Source organism: Gobio gobio, assembly GCF_949357685.1.
Source record: "Gobio gobio genome assembly, chromosome: 15".
Classification (NCBI taxonomy): Eukaryota; Metazoa; Chordata; class Actinopteri; order Cypriniformes; family Gobionidae; genus Gobio; species Gobio gobio.
In genome coordinates this window covers 20,121,367-20,146,376 of record NC_137108.1, presented here as the reverse complement: position 1 = coordinate 20,146,376, position 25,010 = coordinate 20,121,367, and the positions used below count along the sequence as shown (strand labels likewise).

At 38.5% G+C, this 25,010-nt stretch overlaps 3 protein-coding genes across 3 annotated transcripts in view; 2 read left to right on the top strand and 1 right to left on the bottom strand.

Moving 5' to 3' along the window:
• gtf3c6 (general transcription factor IIIC, polypeptide 6, alpha) overlaps positions 1-25,010 on the top strand; it is a 1,355,101-nt gene that overhangs the window by 211,418 nt on the left and 1,118,673 nt on the right. The gene's annotated exons all lie outside the window — the stretch shown is intronic.
• Positions 5,927-20,102, bottom strand: plekha8 (pleckstrin homology domain containing, family A (phosphoinositide binding specific) member 8). The gene is made up of 13 exons (XM_079838029.1): positions 19,940-20,102; positions 19,443-19,559; positions 18,214-18,369; positions 17,638-17,768; positions 15,781-15,939; positions 15,640-15,680; positions 15,452-15,555; positions 15,082-15,352; positions 13,317-13,402; positions 11,839-11,897; positions 11,036-11,237; positions 10,864-10,925; positions 5,927-7,704 (listed from the first exon to the last, which is right to left on the bottom strand). The coding sequence occupies exons 1-13, from the start codon at positions 19,977-19,979 to the stop codon at positions 7,507-7,509; spliced, it is 1,626 nt and encodes a 541-aa protein (XP_079694155.1). The 5' UTR covers positions 19,980-20,102; the 3' UTR covers positions 5,927-7,506.
• fkbp14 (FKBP prolyl isomerase 14) lies at positions 19,813-24,999 on the top strand. Its single transcript, XM_079838030.1, has 4 exons — positions 19,813-21,375; positions 21,727-21,878; positions 24,192-24,319; positions 24,406-24,999. Exons 1-4 carry the CDS (start codon positions 21,179-21,181, stop codon positions 24,562-24,564), a joined length of 636 nt encoding a protein of 211 aa, XP_079694156.1. The 5' UTR covers positions 19,813-21,178; the 3' UTR covers positions 24,565-24,999.

The following is a 25,010-nucleotide window of genomic DNA, read 5'->3' as shown; positions in this document are numbered from 1 at the left end:
TATAAGGATATAAATTGTTTTTACCAGCAGTATTGCATGCGCAATAAAGAACTGTCCCAAGTTTTGTTTCCTAAAATGGATTGTAGGTAAATATTCACCTCTTTTTGTTTTCTGTCTTATAAAGTATCCTGTTACTATTTCAATGTGAGAAATAGCAGGAGACGATTCAATGCATGAGTGGAACTATGTGTATGAATCAAACTCAATCTCAAACAATTTGAGACCTTTTTGCAAACATTTACATTGAATCATTTAGCAGATGCTTTAATACAAAGCCACAAGTTCCAGTTCGTCTTGCAAAGTACACTCAGCTGCTCAGGTTGAGTTATGCAGAGTTCACATTGCACGATTTTCAAAGTCGTCAGATGACTGTTCTTCTCACACCGCATGACTATCTGGTGTAGCATTCAGTTGCTGCTGTGTGGATGGTGACAGAGGGTTACACATTGCATGACTTTTTACAATAGGAAGAATCGCAGACAACTCTGGTCCACTACTACGTTTCACAAGCAAACACATGATAAGGTGTTTGTGATAAGTGCAAGTGATAAGGAAAAAACACACAATCACGCGTGAGACTGGAATTGTTACTAAAAATTGGCTGTGCGCTGATTTGCAGTGAAGAGGAGACAAAGAAAAAAAGATTATGGAGGAGGGAATGGTTGGGGAAACGCGGGATGTGTAATAATGATGTACTCCTATAACTATAAATCTTCCCTGAACTTCCTTATGCCCTGTATCTTGCTCTCTCATTGGCTGTAGGTCATCGCCAATGTTATTTTCTGTCAGAACACATTTCACACAGCAGGATTTTGGATCGCCGACAGGTCCAGATATTTAGCATGCCAAATAGGCATCATTGAATATTTCAGATCGCGTCTTTGATAATTCCCACTGCGTGATTGTCACTTGCATAAACGAGCACAGATTTGCCTCAGATTTCTAGCATTTGTCTGCGATTTCGCTTAATCTGTGGGCGAGTGAAAATCGGGTCTAAAATTGTCATTAGGCAGATCATTCCACCAGCAGGGAACAGTCAAAGTAAATGTCTGTGAAAGTGATTTTGGGATGGTTCCACAAGGTGTCATTCACCTCCAGAAGCTTGCGTTCTGCCAGCACATTAGTCTGAAGTAGTGAGTTTAGGGTGCAGAGCCAGGTAAACATAAGTGACTTGAATTTTATGCGAACGCCTATTGTCAACCAGTGCAAATTCATGAAGAGAGGCGTGTGATGTGTGCTCGCTTCGGCTCGCCAAAGACCTCTCTCGTTGCTGCATTCTGGATCAGTTGCGACAGTACATGCTAGTCTGCCTGCCAAGAGAACGATACAATAGTTCAGTCTGGACCAAACAAGAGCTTGGACAAGGAGTTGTGTAGCTCCTCCAAAGCTTGCACAGTCATATACATCTCTGTGGGTTTTAAATTTTTCACCATAGGTAGTTTTGATTTATATGCTGCTGAATGTTTGATGATCACGTTAGCTTACTTGTGTGTAAACAGTGGCTGCATCCGAAACCTTAAAAATGCTGCCTTCCAAGGAAGGCATTAAGGCACATCCGAATCCAATGTTAGCTTCACTTCCTGTCTCGTGAGATTGTTTTTCATAGGCAGCGGGGTTTCCTTCATTGCCTTTGATATCCCACAATCCTATGCGTTCAATTCGGTGACAGTTGAGCTTAAAAAAAAAGAAAGGTGGCATCTGAAAGTTGTAGTTGCTGGTCAGTTTGTGCGTAAAATTTCTACTGTGGCAATCATATATTCTTTTGTTTAGTTCTCACAAAAGCTCGATCTGTTTTGCTGTAGATCATTAAACCATTACACTACCTCAGAACTCTGTCTGAAATCCCTTTCATGATGTACCGCCATGCACAAAGCAACAAGTCAGCTGCCCAAGTTTTCGGATGCAACCAACTTCTATCCGAGCATCAGAACTGGACCACAGAGCAGTGGAAGAAGGTGGCCCGGTCTGATGAATCACGTTTTCTTGTACATCATGTGGATGGCTGGGTGCGTGTGCATCACTTACCTGGGGAACACATTGCACCAGGATGCATTATGGGAAGAAGGCAAGCCAGCGGAGGCAGTGTGATGCTTTGGGCAATGTTCTGCTGGGAAACCTTGGGTCCTGCCATCCATGTGGATGTTACTTTGACACCACCTACCTAAGCATTGTTGCAGACCATGTAGAACCTTTCATGGAAACGGTATTGAACATCTCTGGAGAGATCTGAAAATGGCTGTGCACTGACGCTCCCCATCCAACCTGATGGAGCTTGAGAGGTCCTGCAAAGAAGAATGGGAGAAACTGCCCAAAAATCGGTGTGCCAACTGCCAAGCTTGTAGCATCATCCTCAAAAAGACTTGAGACAGTAATTGGTGCCAAATGTGCTTCTACAAAGTATTGAGCAAAGGCTGTGAATTCTTGTGTGGATGTGATTTTTTTTTTCATTCTTTATTTAATACATTTGCAAAGATTTCAAACAAACTTCTTTTATGTTGTCATTATGAGGCATTGTTTGTAGAATTGAGGGGGGAAAAAATTACATAAAATGTGGAAAAAGTGAAGCGCTGTGAATACTTTCTGGATGCACTGTATAGCAGTTATAGCCCTTGTCTATACAATTTATAGATTTTATATTGATGAAAACTCCTGTTAATTGTTCCTTTGTTCCTGGCTAATATCTGTCCATTTACAGTGGGGAGAACAAGTATTTGATACAATGCCGATTTTGCAGGTTTTCCTGCGTACAAAGCATGTAGAAGTCTGTAATTTTTATCAAATTTGATCAAATTAGTAATTAATTTGCATTTTATTACATGACATAAGTATTTGATACATCAGAAAAGCAGAACTTAATATTTGGTACAGAAACTTTTGTTTGCAATTACAGAGATCATGTGTTTCCAGTAGTTCTTGACCAGGTTTGTACACACTGCAGCAGGGATTTTGGCCCACTCCTCCATACAGACCATCTCCAGATCCTTCAGGTTTCGGGGCTGTCGCTGGGCAATACAGATTTTCAGCTCCGTCCAAAGATTTTCTATTGGGTTCAGGTCTGGAGACTGGCTAGGCCACTCCAGGACCTTGGGATGCTTCTTACGGAGCCACTCCTTAGTTGCTCTGGCTGTGTGTTTTGGGTCGTTGTCATGCTGGAAGACCCAACCACGACCCATCTTCAATGCTTTACTGAGGGAAGATCTCGCGATACATGGCCCCATCTATCCTCTCCTCAATACGGTGCAGTCGTCCTGTCCCCTTTGCAGAAAAGCATCCCCAAAGAATGATGTTTCCATCTCCATGCTTCATGGTTAGGATGGTGTTCTTGGGGTTGTACTCATCCTTCTTCTTCCTCCAAACACGGCGAGTGGAGTTTAGACCAAAAAGCTCTATTTTTGTCTCATCAGACCACGTGACCTTCTTCCATTCCTCCTCTGGATCATCCAAATGGTCATTGGCAAACTTCAGACGGGCCTGGACATGCACTGGCTTGAGCTGGGGTACCTTGTGTGCACTGCAGGATTTTAATCCATGATGGCGTAGTGTGCTACTAATGGTTTTCTTTGAGACTGTGGTCCCAGCTCTCTTCAGGTCATTGACCAGGTCCTGCCATGTAGTTCTGGACTGATCCCTCACCTTCCTAATGGTCATTGATGCCCCACGAAGATCTTGCATGGTGCCCCAGACCGAGGGAGATTGACTGTCATCTTGAACTTCTTCCGTTTTCGAATAATTGCGCCAACAGTTGTTGTCTTCTCACCAAGCTGCTTGCCAATTGTCCTGTAGCCCATCCCAGCCTTGTGCAGGTCTACAATTTTATCCCTGATGTCCTTACACAGCTCTCTGGTCTTGGCCATTGTGGAGAGGTTGGAGTCTGTTTGATTGAGTGTGTGGACAGGTGTCTTTTATACAGGTAACAAGTTCAAACAGGTGCAGTTAATACAGGTAATGAGTGGAGAACAGGATGACTTCTTAAAGAAAAACTAACAGGTCTGTGAGAGCCGGAATTCTTACTGGTTGGTAGGTGATCAAATACTTATGTCATGCAATGAAATGCAAATTAATTATTTAAAAATCATACAAAATGATTTTCTGGATTTTTAGATTATGTCTCTCACAGTTGAAGTGTACCTATGATAAAGATTACAGACCTCTTTGTAAGTAGGAAAACCTGCAAAATCAGCAGTGTATCAAATACTTGTTCTCCCCACTGTATTTCTAATTTACATGTGTTTGTTGTTTATTCCCTGCCATTCTATTGCACCTTGCATGCTTGCCATTCCCTCATGTAGGTCAGGGATTTTCACTGGGGCCCCGAGTGACAGCTGGGTCCTCTCTGTTTCCTGCCTGTGAGGCCCCCTGTCCTCCGTCCTACACCAGCACCTGAAACGTGACACCACTAATCCCGCATTGGTATAATCCATCATCATACAATATGGCCTTTTCCCATTTAATTTAATCAGTCTATACACTGTAAAAAAAAAAAAAGTAAAAGGTTGCTGCCTTAGATTTTTAAGTATAATCGACTTAAATTATATTAAACTGATTATTTTTTTTAAATGAGTGGAATCTTGTATAACTTAAAAAAAAGTTTAAAGTAGCTTCAAATATTTTTATGAGTTAAAGCAATGTAAAAACATGTCATAACTTATTGATCATATCATTTTGATATATTGAATATTGATATAAAATTTGAGTCTACCCAGCTAACAAGGAACATTCTCAGAACTTTGGCTAACGTTCTCTCAACATTATGGACTCCATAACGTTATACACCGATCAGGCATAACCTTTATGACCTAATATTGTGTTGATCCCTGTTTTGCTGCCCTGACATGTCGAGGCATGGACTCCACTAGACCCCTGAAGGTGTGCTGTGGTATCTGGCACCAAGATGTTAGCAGCAGATCCTTTAAGTCCTGTAAGTTTCGAGGTGGGGCCTCCATGGGTCGGACTTGTTTGTTCAGCACATCCCACAGATGCTCGATTGGATTGAGATCTGGAGAATTTGGAGGCCGAGTCAACACCTCAAATTTGTTGTTGTGCTCCTCAAACCATTCCTGAACCATTTTTTCTTTGTGGCAGGGCACATTATATGCTGAAAGAAGCCACAGCCACCAGGGAATACCGTTTCCATGAAAGAGTGTACATGGTCTGCAACAATGCTTAGGTAGGTGGTACGTGTCAAAGTAACATCCACATGGATGGCAGGACGCAAGGTTTCCCAGCAGAACATTGCCCAAAACATCACACTGCCTCAGTCGGCTTGCCTTCTTCCCATAGTGCATCCTGGTGCCATGTGTTCCCCAGGTAAGCATCCATGTGATGTAAAAGAAAACATGATTCATCAGACCAGACCACCTTCTTCCATTGCTCCGTGGTCCAGTTCTGATGCTTACGTGCTTACTGTTGGCACTTTCGGTGGTGGACAGGGGTCAGCATGGGCACCCTGACTGGTCTGCGGGTATGCAGCCACATACGCATCAAACTGCGATGCACTGTGTACTCTGACACCTGTACTCTGTACTCTATCAGAACCAGCATTAAGCTACAGTAGCTTGTCTGTTTAAATGGACCAAGTGGCCAGCCTTCTCTCCACAAGTATAAGTATATATATATATATATACAGTATATGTATGTATGCATGTATGTATCAAAAACCTTTCTCCTTCTATCACATGTAAAGACTATCCTTCTATTCTTAGCCCTTATTATTGAGTCTAGTGATCATCCTTGTTGTGGTGAGTGTATCCTGGCAACCACATCCAGATATTGAAGGATTGAGTGTCATAATAATGATGCAACATTACTTCTGTATCTAAAACTGTCACTTAGATGGATAACGCCGCTTATTGGTCACCTCATGACTATATATTTTCAAAGAATTTTGCATATTATGGAATTAAAAGATTAAAAACACTGCAGCCAATTCAGTATAAATGACAATTTAAAAATTACAATTAGTAAATACATATATAAAAAGGCATATAGACATTTTAATACTAATGAAAGACAACATGGATCTTTTTGTGCTATTCCTGGGAGAAGAAACACCAAACATTTTTCTTAATGATGTTATGCCAAAGCTCTGCTTTTCAACTGAAGTCTTATTGGTTTAATAAAGATATAAAAGGTTGGTTCACCCAAAATTGACAATTCCGTCACCATTTACTTACCCTCATGTCTGCAATTTCTTTTTTTTTTCTCGACATTATTGTATTCTCAGTACAACTTTTTTACCAAAATTCTTGGTAAATCTGCAGATGAAGAAAGTCATACATGTTTGAAGCAACATCATGACAGAATTTTCATTTTTGGATGAACAATCCCTTTAAAGATTCTGATAAAAGACACATCGGATAAACTGTGACAGTTCAACCAAACCGGAATCGAAAAATAATGCAAAAAAAGTGGAACATTTTAGGAGGGCATATTTACAAAGACAATGATTTGTGGGATTTTAGTCTAAAACTGTCTGAAATGCAATAAGAATAAAATATAAACCTAGAACAGTCATCCGCATATTATGTGCTAATCATTTAGTAATATGAATCTGAAATATAAAAACAAAGCCCATTCAATGCAACATGCACAAATTAGTGTCATTCATATGATTTAGGAGCGAGCATAATGTGATTCTTATAATCAAAATCAACAGTTGGAATTTATATTCATATAAATAAGTCAATAAATAGTCACTGAGGAAATATCTTGACATCTTTTCTTTTGCAGATGAAGATCCAAGATCACAGCGAAATTTTTTTCTATAGTAGGGAATCTCTCCACTAAACCAAGAAAAAGAAACTCCTTTGGTCCCTATCTCCAATTTGATCCTACAAGTCCTGAATTGGAGCCATTGTGAATGCGTTTAAAGATTATGTCACTGCAAAAATAGCTCACCACAGTATCTGTATACTTCATGATGCTTGTTTATCCGAATCCCCGAAGGTCACTGAATAACTTCTTAGTTTTGTGCTAGTCTAAAATTAAACAAATGTAAGTATCTGGACAAAAGTAAAGCAATATTTCAAGCGAGGAGAAAAGCACAAGTGCCTTTTTGCACTTTTACTGCGAATAAGAATACTGCCACCTTCACTGCCAGGTAAACAATATGGTATATTATCTTTACCATATCTGCGGTTTGCACTCTGATGACCGAATGTGTATGAAAAAACATACAACCAATGCCAACAAAACACTTGATCACTCCACTGACGGTTTCTAAAAATACAGCTGTTCCTTGAAAACACTTGGAATCACACCCTGCCCCCCCTTTTGATGCGGCTGTTTCAATTGAGCAGGGATGACTGTTATTGGAGTTTGCAGATGCCACATTATCCAACACACTCTTACTGGTCTTTGCAAGCTCTGCCCTCACAGAAACCGCCCTGCCTTCTTCAATACTAACTTTCGGTTACCACAGTGTGTAAAAGAGATAACTCCACCACTGAAACCGATGAGCTCCGTCAGAAGCAAGCTGTGTTCGCTGTGTGGGTGCATTTGTGTTAGTCACACGATCTCGTCTGATTCCAAGCCGTACTCCTCATAGAGAGCGTCCAGGATGGACAGCTGTTTCCCCATTGCTGGCAGGTAGAAGTCCAGGTCTCGATGCATGCCGGTCGTAAAGCCCTCCTTCAGCTCATCGCCTTCATGAGAAACCAGGGCAGCCATGAAGCCTTCATAGGACGGGGCGGCCCGTAGAGCCAGCTAACATAAACAAACACAAAAACAGAGTCAGAAAGGCCTAAGGGGATTTGAATACTGCTATATTAAATAAAAAATAAGAATGGTCCATTTTGATTTCATGGTGACTTTTAAGAATCTATGCACAGCCCATGCCATAAAACAACAGTTCATAGTGGAGTGAACATGGGATATAATGAATATTTAAGTGAATATAATGTGTGTTTATATGTGTGTATGTAAATGTCAGAGGCGTTTCCTCCGAGAAGCCAAGGGAGGCAATGCCTCCTCAAAAAACTGGATGAGAAAATAATATTACAAAACAATCGCAAATATTACAAAATGTGACATGTGTAAAAGTCACTAGTTTGTATAAAGTAACTGTCCGACATGCGGTGAGTTTTTTGGGGGGTAACTGAAATGAATGGGGGAAGTCACATGAGAGGAGGCAATGGCTGCGTTCGAAACCTGGAAATTGCTGCCTTCGGAGGACACATTTCAAGGCAGGAAGGCACCAAGGCACATCCCAATCTAATGTAAGCTTCACTTCCTATCTCCTGAGATACCTTCATCTGATCGATTTTTGAAGGCAGCATATTTGTATCCTTCGCTGCCTTTGATATCCCACAATCCTGTGCTTTCCACTCTGTGACAGTTGAGCTGGAAAAAAAGATGCCGTCCGAAAGTTGCGTTTGCTGGTCAGCTTGTGTTTAAAAGGTGTCATGAAAGGTTTAAAGGCTTTTAAAAAAAAATGTATACTGTTGTCTGAGGTCAACTTATGACGTTCGTGTGTTTTTTACATTCAGAAACATCATAATTAAACAATCATAATTAATAAGTAATAGGCTATTTACTGCCTTGGTTTTGAGGCTCTCTGAAGAAACGGACGATTTTGATGGGTGTGCCGCACTGAAGACTTGGAAGTAAACGACCACGGCTAGGATTGGATAAGATTTGCATATTTAATGAGCTTCAGCTCCTCTCAGTACATGTGGGGATTGTTTTGAAAGCGTGTGGGGAATCGCTCACAGGACTCGCAAAATATCTTTATCAAACAAACACAAAGATTCATCTCTCGTCCACCCACGATTGATTGGAATGTTGTCGCTCGATCAGTGAATATAACCGCAAACCGTACACACATAAGCCCCGTTTCCACCAAAATTACCCGGAACAATTTGTACCAGGAACTTTTTTTACAGGACCTTTTTTTCCCCCTGACCTGCTACTGTCTGCGTTTCCACTGCGGTCTAAAGTACCGTGAAGATTAGGCAAATTAGTCCAGAGACATGGGACTGCGCACGGCTGCTCCCCCCAGTCAGCGACGGACAGTAATCATTTTTATGCGATACTGTCTGCAACAATAACAAGTATGGAGGAGATGCAAGCAGCGCTGCTTTTGCTAGTTATGTGGTTTACTAAATATGTAATTAACAAAACGGCGGAAAAGAGACGAGCACTGATACTAAAGCGTATTCTGAAAGCTCGTAAAGCTAGATTTAATGTTATTATCAGCTATTACGGACATTGACCGTGCGATTGCTGAGACAACGCGCGCCATCGGACAGAAAGAGCAAGACTGATATTTACTGAACGCAGAACGAACCTCGCAAAAGACTTTTAAAAATGCTGGTTGAAATAAAATGCTGCGTGAGTTCAACCGATCAGCATGTTCAGCGCCCAAGTCCCACCCCCGAAAGTTCCCGAACTTTGAAAAAGTACCACCTCGCGAGCAGGGCTGTTTGGAAGGGGAAATATTTACCTGGAACTTCATTTAGACCTCATTTAATCTTCATTTAATCTCAATATGTCTGCAAAACCTGTATCTTGTTTACAATCGATTCTGCAGTGAAATGTCTTATGCACGTGAGGTGGAACAGCCATGTTTATTGCACGGTAGCGCGACCCGTTTAGCTCCACGAGTCGGGTGGGCTTGAGGCGGTGTTCTACATCCTATTACGTAAGTGGTCGACATATTCTGAGATCGATCGTTTTCTGGGCCTGGTGTCAATAAAAGCTTTTCTTTGACTAACAAGGAAGTTTTCAGCTCTGAAACTTATAGGATATTCTTATATCACCATGAACTTTAATATATCAAAGGCTCAAGGGAAAGTTGATTTCTCAATTCGTCACCCCTTTAAATGTACGTTTTATTACCCACATTTTCTACTTCAGATGTCATTTCTTGAGAGAAATGACTAATCTTGTAATTAAATATGTGTTTAGTTCTCACCAAAGCTCTCTCTATTTTGCTGTAGATCATTAAACACTGCCTAAGAAGTCTGTCCGAAAGTAGTTTCGTGAGGTGCCTTCATGCACAAACACTGCCTTACAAGCCATTGTCTGAAAAGGCAGCGAGGCAACCAGTCAGCTGCCTAGGTTTTCGGACGCAGCCAATGCCTCCGTCGCACTATGATTGGATATGATTGGTTAGTGCGACAAATCCCATCTCTTGTTTTTGTGCGCGTTTGCGAATTGGCCTGAAAAAAATGGCGTTAATGGGAAGAAGACTAATTAAAAACGAAGTAAATGACCCAGCCACTTAGATATCACCGATTTATGTCATGTCAAAAGCAAACTTGAAATGGCCTGAAAACGTGACTGTTTAGTGAGCAATCAGCTTGGGGAAATGAAAGGTACATCTTCATGTCTGTGGCCAGTGAGTAGTACAAGCCTAATGACCGCTGAAAATAAGTAGACTATTAAAAAGAAAAGCTGAACATTAGTTCACAAATAAAATGTATTGTTTAAATTGTTACTGCCTTTAGTAATTATTTTGGAATAAATGTAAAAATGACGATTCAATTAATACTTGGTTTTAATAAATAGTTCAAAATAGATTAGTATTTGGTCTCTTTTTTATGCAATGTTTATTTAACCACAAAAAATTAATTAGGGACATACATTTACATTTGATGTATATAAAAAAAGTGTGTGTACATTATATATATATATATATTTGTCTTTTTTTGTTTTGTTTTTTTGGATATACTGGTATTTTTAACATGATAAAACTAACTTGTTCTTTTTGAAGCTTGACCGCCCCTGGTATCCTTGTATGGTAAGAGTTGCCTAACGATTCTTCAAAAAAAATTATTTGTGCTGTTCGACACTAGGGCAAGTACATTTTCAGACAAAACTATTCCTTTAAAATGGAAAAGCAGCACTTAGCAAAATACTTACAGCAAAGACGCCTCGAACAACCCATCCATGATATTGGCGTAACGTTTTTCCATATGCATTATCTGAAAGAAAGAAAAACATTTTAACAGGAGACATTACAAAGCACTGATAACAACATGGGCGAAGGACAGTTGTTTGGACAACTTGTTTTACACTTGATCATGTGACTTACTAAGAGCTCCATGAACGTCCTTCATCCCTGTATTGATTCCAGAAAGGAATTCTTTGAGGAACTTGAGTCCACGTTTAAGCCATAGCAGAGCTTCTGTGGCTGAGTTCCGCACCTGTGCCACCTCCGTCTCCACCTCGTGCAGCACGATGCTCTGTAGGGTGGGGAAACTCTCAGGATCTGACACCACCTTCTGCTGGATTTTCTGATAGAGCAAATAAGGAGAATCAACCATCAGATCAAGTTATGATGCCCTCTAGTGGTTATGGTGACATCCCAAACAATTACAGAGACGCTGGATACTGTTGACCCCAGGCTTGGCCCAGGCTCTTTTGGTGCCATAGGCGAGATTTTAGATTTTTATTTTCCACCCCAAAATAAATAACTGAACTAAAATGACTGCAAATGATTATCTTTCATATTTATGTTTCATATGAACTACAATTTACAATAATATGACATGAATAGTGATAAATGTTAACATAAAAGTTTAATAAACTAGCCTTTTACCCCCGTTTTTGAGGATACACTAGAAAATGAACTTAAAAATATTTGAAATTCATAAATTCACTATAATATATACACACACTAACAGTCAAAAGTTTGGACACACTTTCCCATTCTCTTTGATGAATAACTGGTAGTGTGTGTGTGTGTGTATATATATATATATAGTAAATCTATAATCAATAAACCCACGGCTCATCTAATTCAAAATATGCCACGTATAATCTATCTACAGTTCTTGCTTTTATTTAAAAAACAAAATTCTGCATTGAGTTTCATTGTTTGCATGTTAGACTTACCTTAATGTTTCCCACAAAATCTAGTTTAACTGGAGCAAAGACAGTTGGTCCAAGCTTGTCTGAGGGGAGAAAGCCTTTGTAAGTACTTTAGTGTATATTTAGGCAGAATCTATCCAACAAAGTTCAAAAGTTTCGGGTCAGTGAGATTTAAAAAAAAAAAGAAATGAATATTTATTCAGAAAAGATGGATTCATTGATTAAAAGTGACGGTAACAAAAAAAAATCAATTTCAAATACTGTTCTTTTGAAATATCTAGTTATCAAAGAATGCTGAAAATGTATCACAGTTTTCACAAAAATACTATGCCATTTTCAATACTGATAATAATAATAATAATAATAATAAAGTCCTTGAGCACCAAAAATAATTTCTTCTGAAGGATCAAGTGATACTGAAGACTAAAGAAAATGCATCCTTGGTTAGCATAAGAGACTTACAAAAGCATTAAAAAAATCTGATAACACTTTATAATGTCTCATTCGTTAACTAATCATGAGCAGTACATTTGTTACTGTATTTGTTCATCTTTGTTAACTTTAGTTAATATAAATACAGCTGTTCGTGTAAGTTCACAGTGCATTAACTAATGTTAAAAAGATTTTAATAAAGTATTAGTAAATGTTGAAATTAACATTAACAAAAGATAAATAAATGCTTTATAAGTGCAGTTCATTATTATTTTATGTTAACTAATGTAGTTAACTAATGAACCTTATTGTAAAGTGTTACCAAAAATCTTACTAATATATATATATATATATATATATATATATATATATATATATATATATATATATATATATGCGGTCACAGTATTTTGTTTCTTATTTGTGAAGATCTATAAATGTTTGTGGGAAATAAAAATGCATGCCAGTTCATGATCTATCTGCACTTGGATATATTCCTGACATGCAAGTTAAAGCCACCACCACCCAAAAAGAAACACTACCAATGCTAACCCAATCACTTTCAGAAGCATCATGCCCATTCAAACTAGGAAAAAAGTGAGGTCAAAAAAAAGCAATAGACTAAATGGTGTCCCCTCAAAAAAAAAAAACCTTCAATAACACATTACTACTATATGCCCTTAAGAAGAAAGTGCTGTACAAAAGCTTTCATAAGTGATTGCCGATACAGTTCGACCTGGCCCTGCAGTTCTTCAGATACTCACCGAACTGCCCCAGTATAAAGAAAGAGCATGCATGACCATGCCTGAGGGAGAATGAGGGATTAACTGTGCAGACTAATATGAGATGCAGAATAATATAAGAAAAAAATGAACTAAAATCAAGGGCACATGGGGAGCCGACACATGCACAGAGTGTCAGAAATCAATGTCCCCAGGAGCCTTTTACAACCTTTAACAAGCACAACACTAATGAGAGCAGAGAATGAGAGAGCTGACAGAAATGACAGGAGGAAAGAGACAAAGCGAAGAAAGGGTGGAAAAGGGAGAGTGAAAGATAGAGTGTCCTACCTAAAACTGGTACTATAGCATAGCAAGAATCCAAAAAGGCCTGTGTGGGAATACCACTGTCGTCCTCCAGTATTATATCACTAAATCTACAAGAAAAAAACCACAGACATTCACACAAGGACAATACATGAGCATTAGTACACAAACATCAACAGAAAGCAAATTTATTTGATCAAATAAAACACCAAATACAAAAGCAGGCATAGCCAAAGCAGAAGAAAACCAGTTTGGAGCATGCAGTCCTTAAATAAGAACAGCACACATTAAATACAGGTTTAGTAAATGAAAAATTGTACAACCTTCACACAGTGGTGTAATACTGAAAAGGTTTTCATATATGAATACCGACACATTGGCTTTGATAACATTACCGGTTCAATTCAATTTAGTTTCAGCCCAATGAAGGTTGTTGGATCAGATTAGTGCTGTAGTTATATGATGACCTCATCATTACATAAAGAAGATGAAAGAATTATGTATATAGCAAAAGAATCTACAAACCCTCATCACAGGCCGGGCCTCATTTTGAGCGATCAAAAGAAAACATACCATGATAAACATTCGTCTTTCAAATCTTTACATGTTGAAACCATTATGTATGAACGTGTGAGACATTTAGTTCATTGTTTTGGAACTTTCCACAAACGGGGTACAAATTACAGTCTTTTTCTTCTTCAGTCATTTTAAATATTATACGAGTTGCTTTAACCCCGTAACTAAAACTTCACAATTGCATCATTTTAAAATTCATACATAAACAAAAATAGTCTGCAAGCTGCTTTGAGAACAAATATTGCTGTAGTTTTTATATATAAAGTTATACAAAACCATAATACAAGAAGTAACAGTCAATTAACAAATGCATTATCAATAAACGTAAGTTTTTTTTAGAAGGGAATTAGTTATCAAACTGTATTGTATGCGTTTTATTTTCATAGTACTCTTGCATTAAGACATTAACAATTCTAGGAATTACTGAACAGATATAATACCACTTCACTACATTTAAAAATGCCATTTTGAGTGTTTCCACATTGCGTTGCAGCAGTTTAAATTTGATTTGTTTCTGACAAATAGTGTGAACATATGGCATAGTTAACTAAAATTGGGATTGGGATTTGTACCTTTAATGCCGTAAAAAATGTATGGTTATGGGAAACCTAAGTGTACCCTATTTGTGGGAAGTGCCTTTTTTAAACCATAATCTAACCAGGCGAGATGCTACAAATTATCTAATAGACTTCAATTATAAGTGCATTTTTTGTTTTTATGAACTGACGGATGTGTCCAACTTGTTTTCTGTGGTATTTCACAGCATTCACAGCACATATTCTTTCAAAAGACCTTAACTTGCACTTAACCTGGACATTCCGTTAACATGGAACAGACAGGATTGATAACTTGTCGCTTTATCGCATTGCACTTGGTTCCTTAGAACACAATGCCACTCTATGGAGATTTCTAGTCCCTCAATCTAGATTTTCATTGAAATGCTGAACAATATATTATATATATATATATATATATATATATATATATATATATATATATATATATATATATATATATATATATATATATATATATATATATATATATATATATATATATAAACACAATTCTAAGAGTAGTGTTGCCTATAACTTGATATTAGCATGACCATATCTAATTTTCACAAAGAACACTGGATTCGGAATTGCGTAAATGTGTGCAGTACATTCATCTCGTTCCTTCAGAGGATCACAGCAACGGAGGCGCCTCATACCTGTGGCTCATGGTACTGAAGAATGTGTCCACCTTATCTTCCTCTTCCTGTTTGTTCTCAGACTGAGGATCATTCACTTCCAGGTCAGCCTGGATATCTTCTTTGTTCTGTGTGGGGCTATGGGAGACTTCCTGTTGTTTTTCTTGGCCATGGTCTGCTTCTTCTGGCGGTTTGTCCTCCTCTCCAACAGGTTCTTCAGTGTTGTGTGTGCTTGATGAAGAAGCATTATGAGGCTCCATGGGCTCCTCTTGGTCCTCCATTAAACCACTTCCTAAACCAAACAAGATATAGACAAGATAGGAAAGGAGAGATGAGTTGAGACAAAATGTGACACCAGTTCTGTATCCGACTGACTGAATGCTTGGCAAACCTGTGGGTGATGTCGGTATGCTTTCTTGAGGAGATGGAGGTGGTTCATTTCCTGGTCCACTCTCATGTGCTGATGTTCCTGAGGTGTTTATTAAGTCATTTTGTCTGCATAACACACATTTTCAACATTTTAGAGTCAAACAAAAGCACAGATGACACACAAGAGTCCATTAGCATTACTAAACTCACGTTTCTCCTGGGTGCTGATTTTTTGGATCAGTAGTTTTGATCTATGGAAATAAGAAATGTTTTAGGCTCTGACAAACGGAATTAGAATCCACAACAGCACAATCTTTTGTATTTTCCATTTGGTGTTTATATTTAATATACCTTCTGAGGTTTGATGGTAGCCACAGGAGGAGAGCCTGGAGGGGTCTGTCTCACAAGGTCTGGATTGAAGGTCCGGCTAGCAATCTGCATACACTCCTCCAGGGTCTTCAAGAAGGTGGTGCATGTGGACTTCACTAGATTTCCGGTCTCATCTCCTACCTGAAACCAACACATACCAAACCTGAATTCCCAGAGCCACTTAACCAGTCTGAGTAGAACAGGGCAGATTTTTGACTTTTGATTTTGTGATATAGACAAAACACACACATTTAGGGAGTGTTCACACTTGGTTCGATTAAAACAAACCCTGGTGCGTCTGTTTTGGATGTTGCGAAATATACGTCATAAAATCGGTTATCTTTTATCCTTAGGTCCGGTGTTAAAAATGGTGTCATTATGCTATTTAAAGGCCATAATAGTTTTTTGACAAGTTCTGAAATGCCTCTCCCAGACCCAGCTGACATGTAGGCAGGATATGTTTTAAATCTACATTAAAAAATTATAGAGATATTCGTTTTCTTTTTCTCAATGATTGTGTTTCCACTCCTCATGTTGTTACAAAATGGAATACATTAGTGGAAAATATTTCATGGAAGAAGGTTTGAACTCTCCCTAACAAGTACCTATTGGTAAATAAGGTCAAAGAGATTTTCTTTTAAGCTTAATCATCGATATTACCGTAAAACGTTCATGGTGTCAAAGTTTAAATTAAGTATAGATGCAAGTTGTACTTTTTGTGATTCGCATTCGGATCGTACATCTTTTTTGGCATTGTGATCATACAGGAAAACGTTGGCAAGACATTAGCCAGTTCATTGTAAACAATATATACATAAAGACTTTGAGCTTTCAAGGATGTTTTGTTTGGGTTTTTCATTTTTGAGAAGCAATATGAAAATATTTTTCTTCTTTGCAACTTAATTATTTTGCTTGCAAAATATTTTATCCACAAATGTAAAACTATGAAGGTTACCCCCAATTGTTCTCACTTTCAAGAAGATGTTAAGATCTATATTAAATCCTTATCTACCTCCTGTAACAAAAAGGCTACTAAAACTTTGAGTGTATGCTCAATTTTTGGCGTTTTTGATTAAAAAAATATTTTTGTGTGTGTTGTTGTTGTTGTTGCCATTATTATTATTTTATGTTTTGTGGGGAGGCTTGTGTTTAATTGATATTTCCTTATTTATTTACATTTCTCCGAATTCAAATGTGATGCAACACCGTCTCTGAACCTCTGGCTCGGTTTTCTGGCTTATGTCTCTTCACTTTTGTATTTTGTAAGTGAATGTTTAATAAAAATTTTTAAAAAGTAGTCACTGAGGCACCAAATGATTTTTTTCGGGATCTTCGGGAGGAGATTGAAGCTTTAACTTTAATTTCTACATTTCCATAACTGTTTATTTCACACCGACCTAATGAGCTGTTCTGCAGTAAACTGTACAAACTAATTGTGCACGAGTGTGGGTGGGGCCTTGATAACGCGGCTTGACTTCACGCTCACTACTGCGCAGATTTGGGCTCAGAGTCTCCGTAATCAGCGCAAGATGTCAGTCAGAACATTAGCAGCTTCACTTTTCTACAATGGAAGAGAGTGAAAGTGTGTCGTCCCTATGGAACCAGGACTAGATGTATAATTTTCTTTTTTGGTCCAGACCAAAAGAACCAAGAGAACCTAACTACAAGTGTGAACACACCCTTAGAATGATAACGTATGAAAAGGTACACTTATAACCCTGCATTATTGATGCTTGACGAGCTTGTAAATTGTTTAAGGGAATACATGTTTCCTTGAAATGTGCACAGTAAAGCAGAAGTCAGTGAAGGACTCTGAAAATCAACACAACACTCCCTTACTTCCCCGGATTCCGCTGTTATCTCCGCTAGAGGACTTTCTTGTATTTTGTTCACTTGCTGAAGGAGAAGGTCGCAGTAAAGCCTTAGCTCAGACATTTTTGTTTTCAGAGCCTCTGTGCTTTCCTGGAGCTCTGAGAAAATAGAAGAGACTAGTGTTGACACTCACTTTCTTCATAGATTGACAGTTCTTTGAAAAATGAGTAAACATGATCTGAATGAGTTATGTAACTGCATTTAAACCCCACAAAATGGTTTGAAGCACATTTTGAGGTTCCTGTGTTGACACATTGTCTATCAAAACAGGAAGTTGGGGCCAGGACAACAATATTTTTGGTATATTTTTTCCTGGACCTGTAAATATTCAATGCGTTAAAAGTTCCTTTTGTATTACTGTAGGAGCTAAAACCCTAATAGACATGGACTAAAACCCACAACACAATATACACTACTGTGTATTGTTTAAAATACCCTATATGTTACTTTATCATATTTCACTGTCATATTAACACCAGAAGAAAAGCCAGATGATCTACAGAGAATATCTTGTCAGCAGAAATACAACACTCATTCACTCACCCTTCTCTCTCTTGGTTCGGTTGTCAGTAAGACAGGCTTTTGCAGTCCCCAACGCCACAAGCCATTTCTGCCTCTCTGCTGCATTAATCGCCCTGAGATAAAAGTACTGTTCTCCTGGAATGATCAGATCAACCCTTGTGAAATCCGATGGGTGAACTACAATGGAGGACAAAGAAGATGGATTAGCAAAGTATGCCTTTTGTAAGATCATTCACAATAGCTGGAAAACAGTACTTGGGTGTTTCTTCAACTATGGACATTTTGGGGCCTGTGGACTGTCAAAAATAATATCTCTAGTTTATTTCATTAGTTTAATGTGTTCAACAGTGAACACACATTAATCCCCCCTCCCCCCATTTTATTAAGTAAAGCAATAATAATTCCAACCACGGTGACGTCTCAAATGAAGTATTAGGTTTAATAGCAATCTATGGTGTAAATTATGGCAGTGGAATAGCTCACACATTTGTCTTTAAAAGGCTAACTTCATATCTAGCATTTTATGTATCCTAAATACACAATTTTTGATGAAATTACAGGTTATTCCTTTTTACAGTGTAATTATATATTTAAGTACTGAGTAATATTGATTAACTACATGTACTTACTTTAGGTTTAGGGTTTGGTTGAGGGTTAGATGCATGTAATTATGCATAATTTACTGTTATTACTATGGCACGTACATGTAACGTGTAACAATGACACTGTAAAATAAAGTATTACCAAAAAAATCTGCTCACATTTACAAAAAAATAATAATAATTCTGTTCAGGTCTCATATTTTATCTCAAGCTCTTTCCTGTTTTATCATGTATTAAGGAAAAAATAATTTGATGTAGTAGTGGCAATAATAATATAATTTACAAACAATAAATATAAAAAAAGGGTTGTTTTTACTTCACAGTTATAACCATATAATAATTAATACTTTTATGATGCATTTTTATAGCTGAGTTTGATAGTCTGGGTCTTAGCAAAAATAAGTGGCATACAAGTGGTAGGGAAAAAGGGCATGATAAAAAAATTAAAATTAAAGTTAAATTAAAAAATAACAGCTGAAATCTGTTTTAATGAAAATTAACCTCCAGGACATAACATTTCCTGAAGATGAAGAAACACATCCACTTGCGCAAGCATGTATTATGATATCCTGAAGCATAAAGAATAGCTGCCTGTGATGTAACCATTATTAGGTTTCCTGCTCAGGTTAAGCATAAACTTTCCCTTACCCTGTATTTCACACACAGATATTTTGATGCTGCCCTTGCATCCTTTCCATGCATCTTCTTGAGAGTCATAGTAGGAAAGAGTGCCTCCTTCAAGAACAAACCAACGGGGCTGCCAACCTTCAAAAGACACAAAGGAACAATAATGATATATGTAACTGACACATGTAACAATGTATCTAATGATGACGCCAAAGACCATTGAACATAATATGGCTTGACTTGTTTTTCCAGTCAAGAGGCTTTTAAATACCAACAGTCCGAAGTGAATTAAACACAATCCAATACATAATCTTAATAACTTTTCAGCAAATGTTTTTAGCAGATGAAATGTATGTGGTTGAGTTGGTCACTGCTTTGGAAATAAAATATCGACACAGAGTTAAAGAGGATGATGGCTTAACATAATTTATACATTACTAGAGCTAGCAAACAGGCTAATGTTTTACAGACTTCCCTGATTAATAACGCATAACTTTTAACTATCGCAGCATACGTACCACTAATATAGTTGGTCCATTTATAGAGAACTCCCTCCATGGTAGACCTTCTCTTGACAATTCATTACTTAGTCGTGGCAAGACTGAGCCCAACACAGCCGCTTTGAGAAACTCGAGATAATTCTTATATACGCCAATCATACGTAAAATACGCAGTGGGACTGCTGGGACTTGAGATTACGCAATCGATTGTCGTAAATACTTCGAGAATACAAATCCATGTGATCATAGACGGATCGGCCCATGCGCCTGACGTCTGAGGGATTTTCTCTTAGCGCATCTCTGATTGGATACAGTTTGAGAATGTGGGCGTTGTTGTACTAGAGTTATGTGTTTAACGTCCAATGAAAATTGAATATTGGTTGTTAAGGCGTTTCTTCAAAAGAAGCTGACCAATAATAATATAGGCTTGTATTTTAGGGTGGTAACGTTTATAGTGGGATCTGGGAGTGTGATCCGAGGCCCGTCTCATTTCCCCGAGTCGGTTCTTTTGAACAGGTCGTTTCAAAAGATCAAACTAAGCGAGTCTTTTACTTCATTGCGTTATGACATCTCAACGTGGCATATTACATTCTTCGTTTAGTACGTTTAAAAAACGTCTTATTTTGCAAGTTTAAAATTTCATAAAGTTTTATATTTTAATATCGTACAATCAGTCATATAAATGTATGTTATTGATGAGATTTGACAGTGCACACTTTACTGTGGAAGTTTGTTTCAGCCACAGAATAAAAAAAGGTAGGTATTATATTAAGTCGCAATTGTGAGTTTTAAAGTCAAAATTGTGAGATAGACTACAAAGTCAATTGCAAATTTATATCTCGCAATTCTTAAAAAAAATAGAAAAATAAATTCATACTAATGAAGATTTAAACTCGCATTTGTGAGACAAAAAGTCGCAATTATCTTTTAAAATGTTTTATGCCGTGGCGGAAACAAGCTTCCATACGTTTCACTCTTTTTACAGTCTATGGTTTCACTCCATAGTAGTGAATTGCTCGTAATTGTTCAGACAGGTTTAAGAACAGGTTCGAACAATACATTGAAGGGAGTCGACTCAAAAGAACGATTCTTGAACGAATCGGAGGGACATCGCTAGTTTGGGAAAGACCCCTGCAGAAATATTGCTTGCCACGTAGTCGCGGCTGCACAACTTTTTTGTGTGAAGCTTTTCATGCTTTGCTGTGTATGAAACATCAGCTGAACAGCTGAGATTGTTAAACTGTTTTTAAGATTAAGATGATTCCAGAATTATGGACATGCATTTTTTCTGCATTCTTCTTTTACGTGCATGGAGCAAAACTTCCGGAACCAGAGGTGAAAATAGAAGTTCTATACAAACCTTTCCTTTGCCATCGTAAATCCAAATACGGGGATATTCTTCTGGTTCACTACGATGGCTTTCTGGAGAGTAACGGCACAATATTTCATTCCAGGTGACATCTAATAAACCATCTTCTGCATGTTCACGAACTTTAAATAGTCAGCACACTGCAAGAACAGACTTCAATAACCTAACCCTGCTCTTTTGCACTAAGAATTCATTAGTTAACTGTCAAAATGTGTTTGTTGTTGTTGAATACACATTTTTTAAGCTTAACAGCTATGTTTTTGAAACATGGTAGTTTGTTTCTAGCTTATCTTAGGTGAGCATTAGCCCATGGTCCAAAATGACCAACACACCCTTATCCACCTATCATGTTCCAAAACACAGTTGCCAGCTCAAGCATGTCAAGTATGCATGTCTCTAGCGTTTAACATTAATTCAAATGTCTTGTAACCCGCAGCCGTCAGCAAGGAGACAAAAACCCTGTCTGGTTCACATTGGGGATCCGTGAGGCGATAAAGGGTTGGGACAGGGGTCTTCAAGGCATGTGTGCAGGGGAGAAGAGGAAACTGACCATCCCTCCAGCTCTTGCATACGGCAAAGAGGGCAAAGGTGTGCCAGCAAGACGCATATTCATAAAGCATTATTTGAGGAATTGTAGCTTCCTCCACCTTCTGATATTAAACTTGTCATTGATGTTGCATTAAAGGGATAGTTCACCCAAACATGAAAATTCCGTCATCATTTACTCACCCTCAAGTTGTTTTAAATCTGTATGAAGTTCTTTCTCCTGTTGAACACAAAAGAAGATAGTTGGTGGATGGTCCCCACTGGCATCCATAGTATGAAAAATGGAAGTCAATGGGGACCTGAAACTGTTTGGTTACCAACATTTTTCAAAATATCTTCTTTTGTGTTCAACAGAACAAAGAAACTCATATAGGTTTAGAACAACTTGAGGGTGAGTAAATGATGACAGAAGTTTCATATTAGGGTGAACTATCCCTTTAAAGGCACAGTATGTATGATTTTTGGATGAAAATATCCAAAAAAGACCACTAGAACAATTATATATATTTTGTTGACTTGTGTACTTACATTATCCCAAATGTTTCCAAGAATGTTCAAATCCAGAGAAATAAGCAATTTTAACCAGGACACGGACCGTGACTGTGCGTCGCCTATCAATGACATCATACACCCGCGTTACCCGATTTCCAGTTTTATTTTGTAGAAATAAATATTTAATATATGATGTGTTTTATTATACAGGTGAGCAACTGTTTGGATACATTCATCAACAGAAAACGAATCATTGTTATATAGCTCAACACAGTTAGTCTTATTGTTTAAATCTTGTTTTCTTGATTTATCGCGAGTACCATGTTTTACCATGCCTAATATCGATCTAGCTTACTGCAGTGTGCAACAAGTGTCTCATAGTAGCCGCCAAGCGAGCGCACAGAGTAGCATTATAACAACTTTCAACACACTCAAATGTAACTAATATGATAAACCAGCGCTGCGTTACCCCACATACACATGACCGGAAGAAGTGGAAGCGCTTGTCTGGGGCATAATAAAAGCTCCACTGCTCTCGAGCCGTGTGTCGCGCTTGTCTCTCATTAGCAATCACTCCAGCGGCCTGGTTCCACTCCAACGGCTTTCAGCCCCACCCTACTTCATACTACAGTAACGTTAATAAATCTTTAAAGCCCCAACCGTCGGCAGTTTTCGGCCAACTAAGTTTTCTCGGTGTGTTCCGCACCGTCGGCTAACGTTGGCTATTTTTCAGCCGATTCGACATGTTGAATCGCCGTCGGCGCTTGTCGGTCAGTCGGCCATTTGATCATTCTGGCTGTTCAGCTAGCGAACCAGTGCATGAGAGAAAAAAACAGAAGTGACCGTCTGTGGTGAGCGAGATTCTGAGCTGTTTTGCTTATATCCCTGTAGCTCTTCCAGTTTCCCGCTTTGAATAATGAAAACAGACTACTGCCACCAGCTGCTACAGAAAGCTATTTACTCTTACGCAGACGCAGAATGGACGTGCTACTTGGCCGTCGGATGTTGAGCGTCAACTCCGCAGTATGCTTTCGTCGCCACCATAGACTGTAAAAAAATATGGACGTAGTGTCCGTGACGTCACCCATAGGATTCCGATGAGCAGTTTTGAAGCACAAAGTATGGACAAGATGGCCGTTACCATCTTAGCAGCTCGTCATCGCGCATCACTCCCGGATAACAGAAAATGGGCAAAAAGGCGGGACGTGGGCGGAGCTGAAGTGACGCGATGACTAACAGACAGCAGACAAACGGCAATCCACCTGTCACTCGGAGTGGCCACGCCCTTAATTATGCAGAACTTTAATGCTTTATATAATGTAAACGAATGAGTTATAAAAAAATTCACCCCCCTAACAGTTGTCATGAAGGGCAAAATTAGCCATATAGACCAAAACCACAATTTGTACCAGGCTGTAAACATATTTTAATCTGCTGTGAAGTTGGGCATTTTAACATGGGGCTCAATGAGATTCTGCTCCCTTCTGGAGCCTGTCCCTAGCGGCTAGTCATTGAATTGCAGTATATGTCACTTCCGTATTGGCTTCAAGAGAAATTGCAGGACGTTGCCACTTGGTCACCACTAGTTGGTCAGCGTCGGTTTGGTGTGTTCCTTGCTTAACACATTAGCTCATCCATGAAAATGACTTCTTCCCGAGTCCCTTTTCCACCAGCTGTAGAGGTGAAGACAACACCTCCCATGATTCCGTGAAACCAAGGCGTCATCAAGCTCCGCCTTTGTTTTGAATAAGCAACCAGTGGTGAAAATTACATATTGTGCCTTTAAGTCTGTCTAAAACACCCCATACAGAAACAACTTACAACTCTAATTATCTACTGCCATTGGTTATGCTCTGTTCTCAGGTAAAATCCCTCCGGAGAGCACTCTTATCTTTGACATCGAGATCATGGAGATCCGAAATGGGCCCAGGTCACACGAGTCCTTTCAGGAAATGGACCTCAATGATGACTGGAAACTTTCCAGATCAGAGGTTTGATCAAAAAGCAGCTGTTCATCAAGCATGGGTTTCATCATAGTAAGTTATTTGTGTTATCCCTAAGCACCTTTCTATTTCAGGTCAAAGAATACTTGCGCAAAGAGTTTGAAAGACATGGATACGCCCCCAATGACACTCATCATGAAGTGATGGTTGAGGACATCTTCCAAAAAGAAGATGAAGACGATGATGGATATATATCCGCCCGGGAGTTCACGTACAAACATGATGAACTATAAATGCACACTCCTGCAAAAACCGCAGCAATGTTTACCTTCAAAAGATTCCAATATTTACCTTCAGAGATTTGCAGTTTGTCAGTATCATTTCACATCTACAGGTTATGTGTGTAATTATTATTATTTTAAATATACACTCAGGTGGTATAAGGTGTTTTAGCTGTTTGTATTTGAAGATAGGTCTTCTTCAATGGCAAGATGTTACATTCTGCTCAAAGAGATATTTTTTTCCCCCCAAAGTGCCTGTTGACTGAAATATTGAACCTTTCAGAACACTTGAGTGCCTGTTACTTGTGTGTGTGTGTGTGTGTGTCTGTTACTTACTTCAGAGCCAAATGAATTATGCAGGACTGTTTACACTATTTAGAACATGTTAACGTTAATTTGTCAAAAGTTGCCTGTAAGTATTTCTTAAAATAAAGTATGAAATATATCAGTCTTGTGCT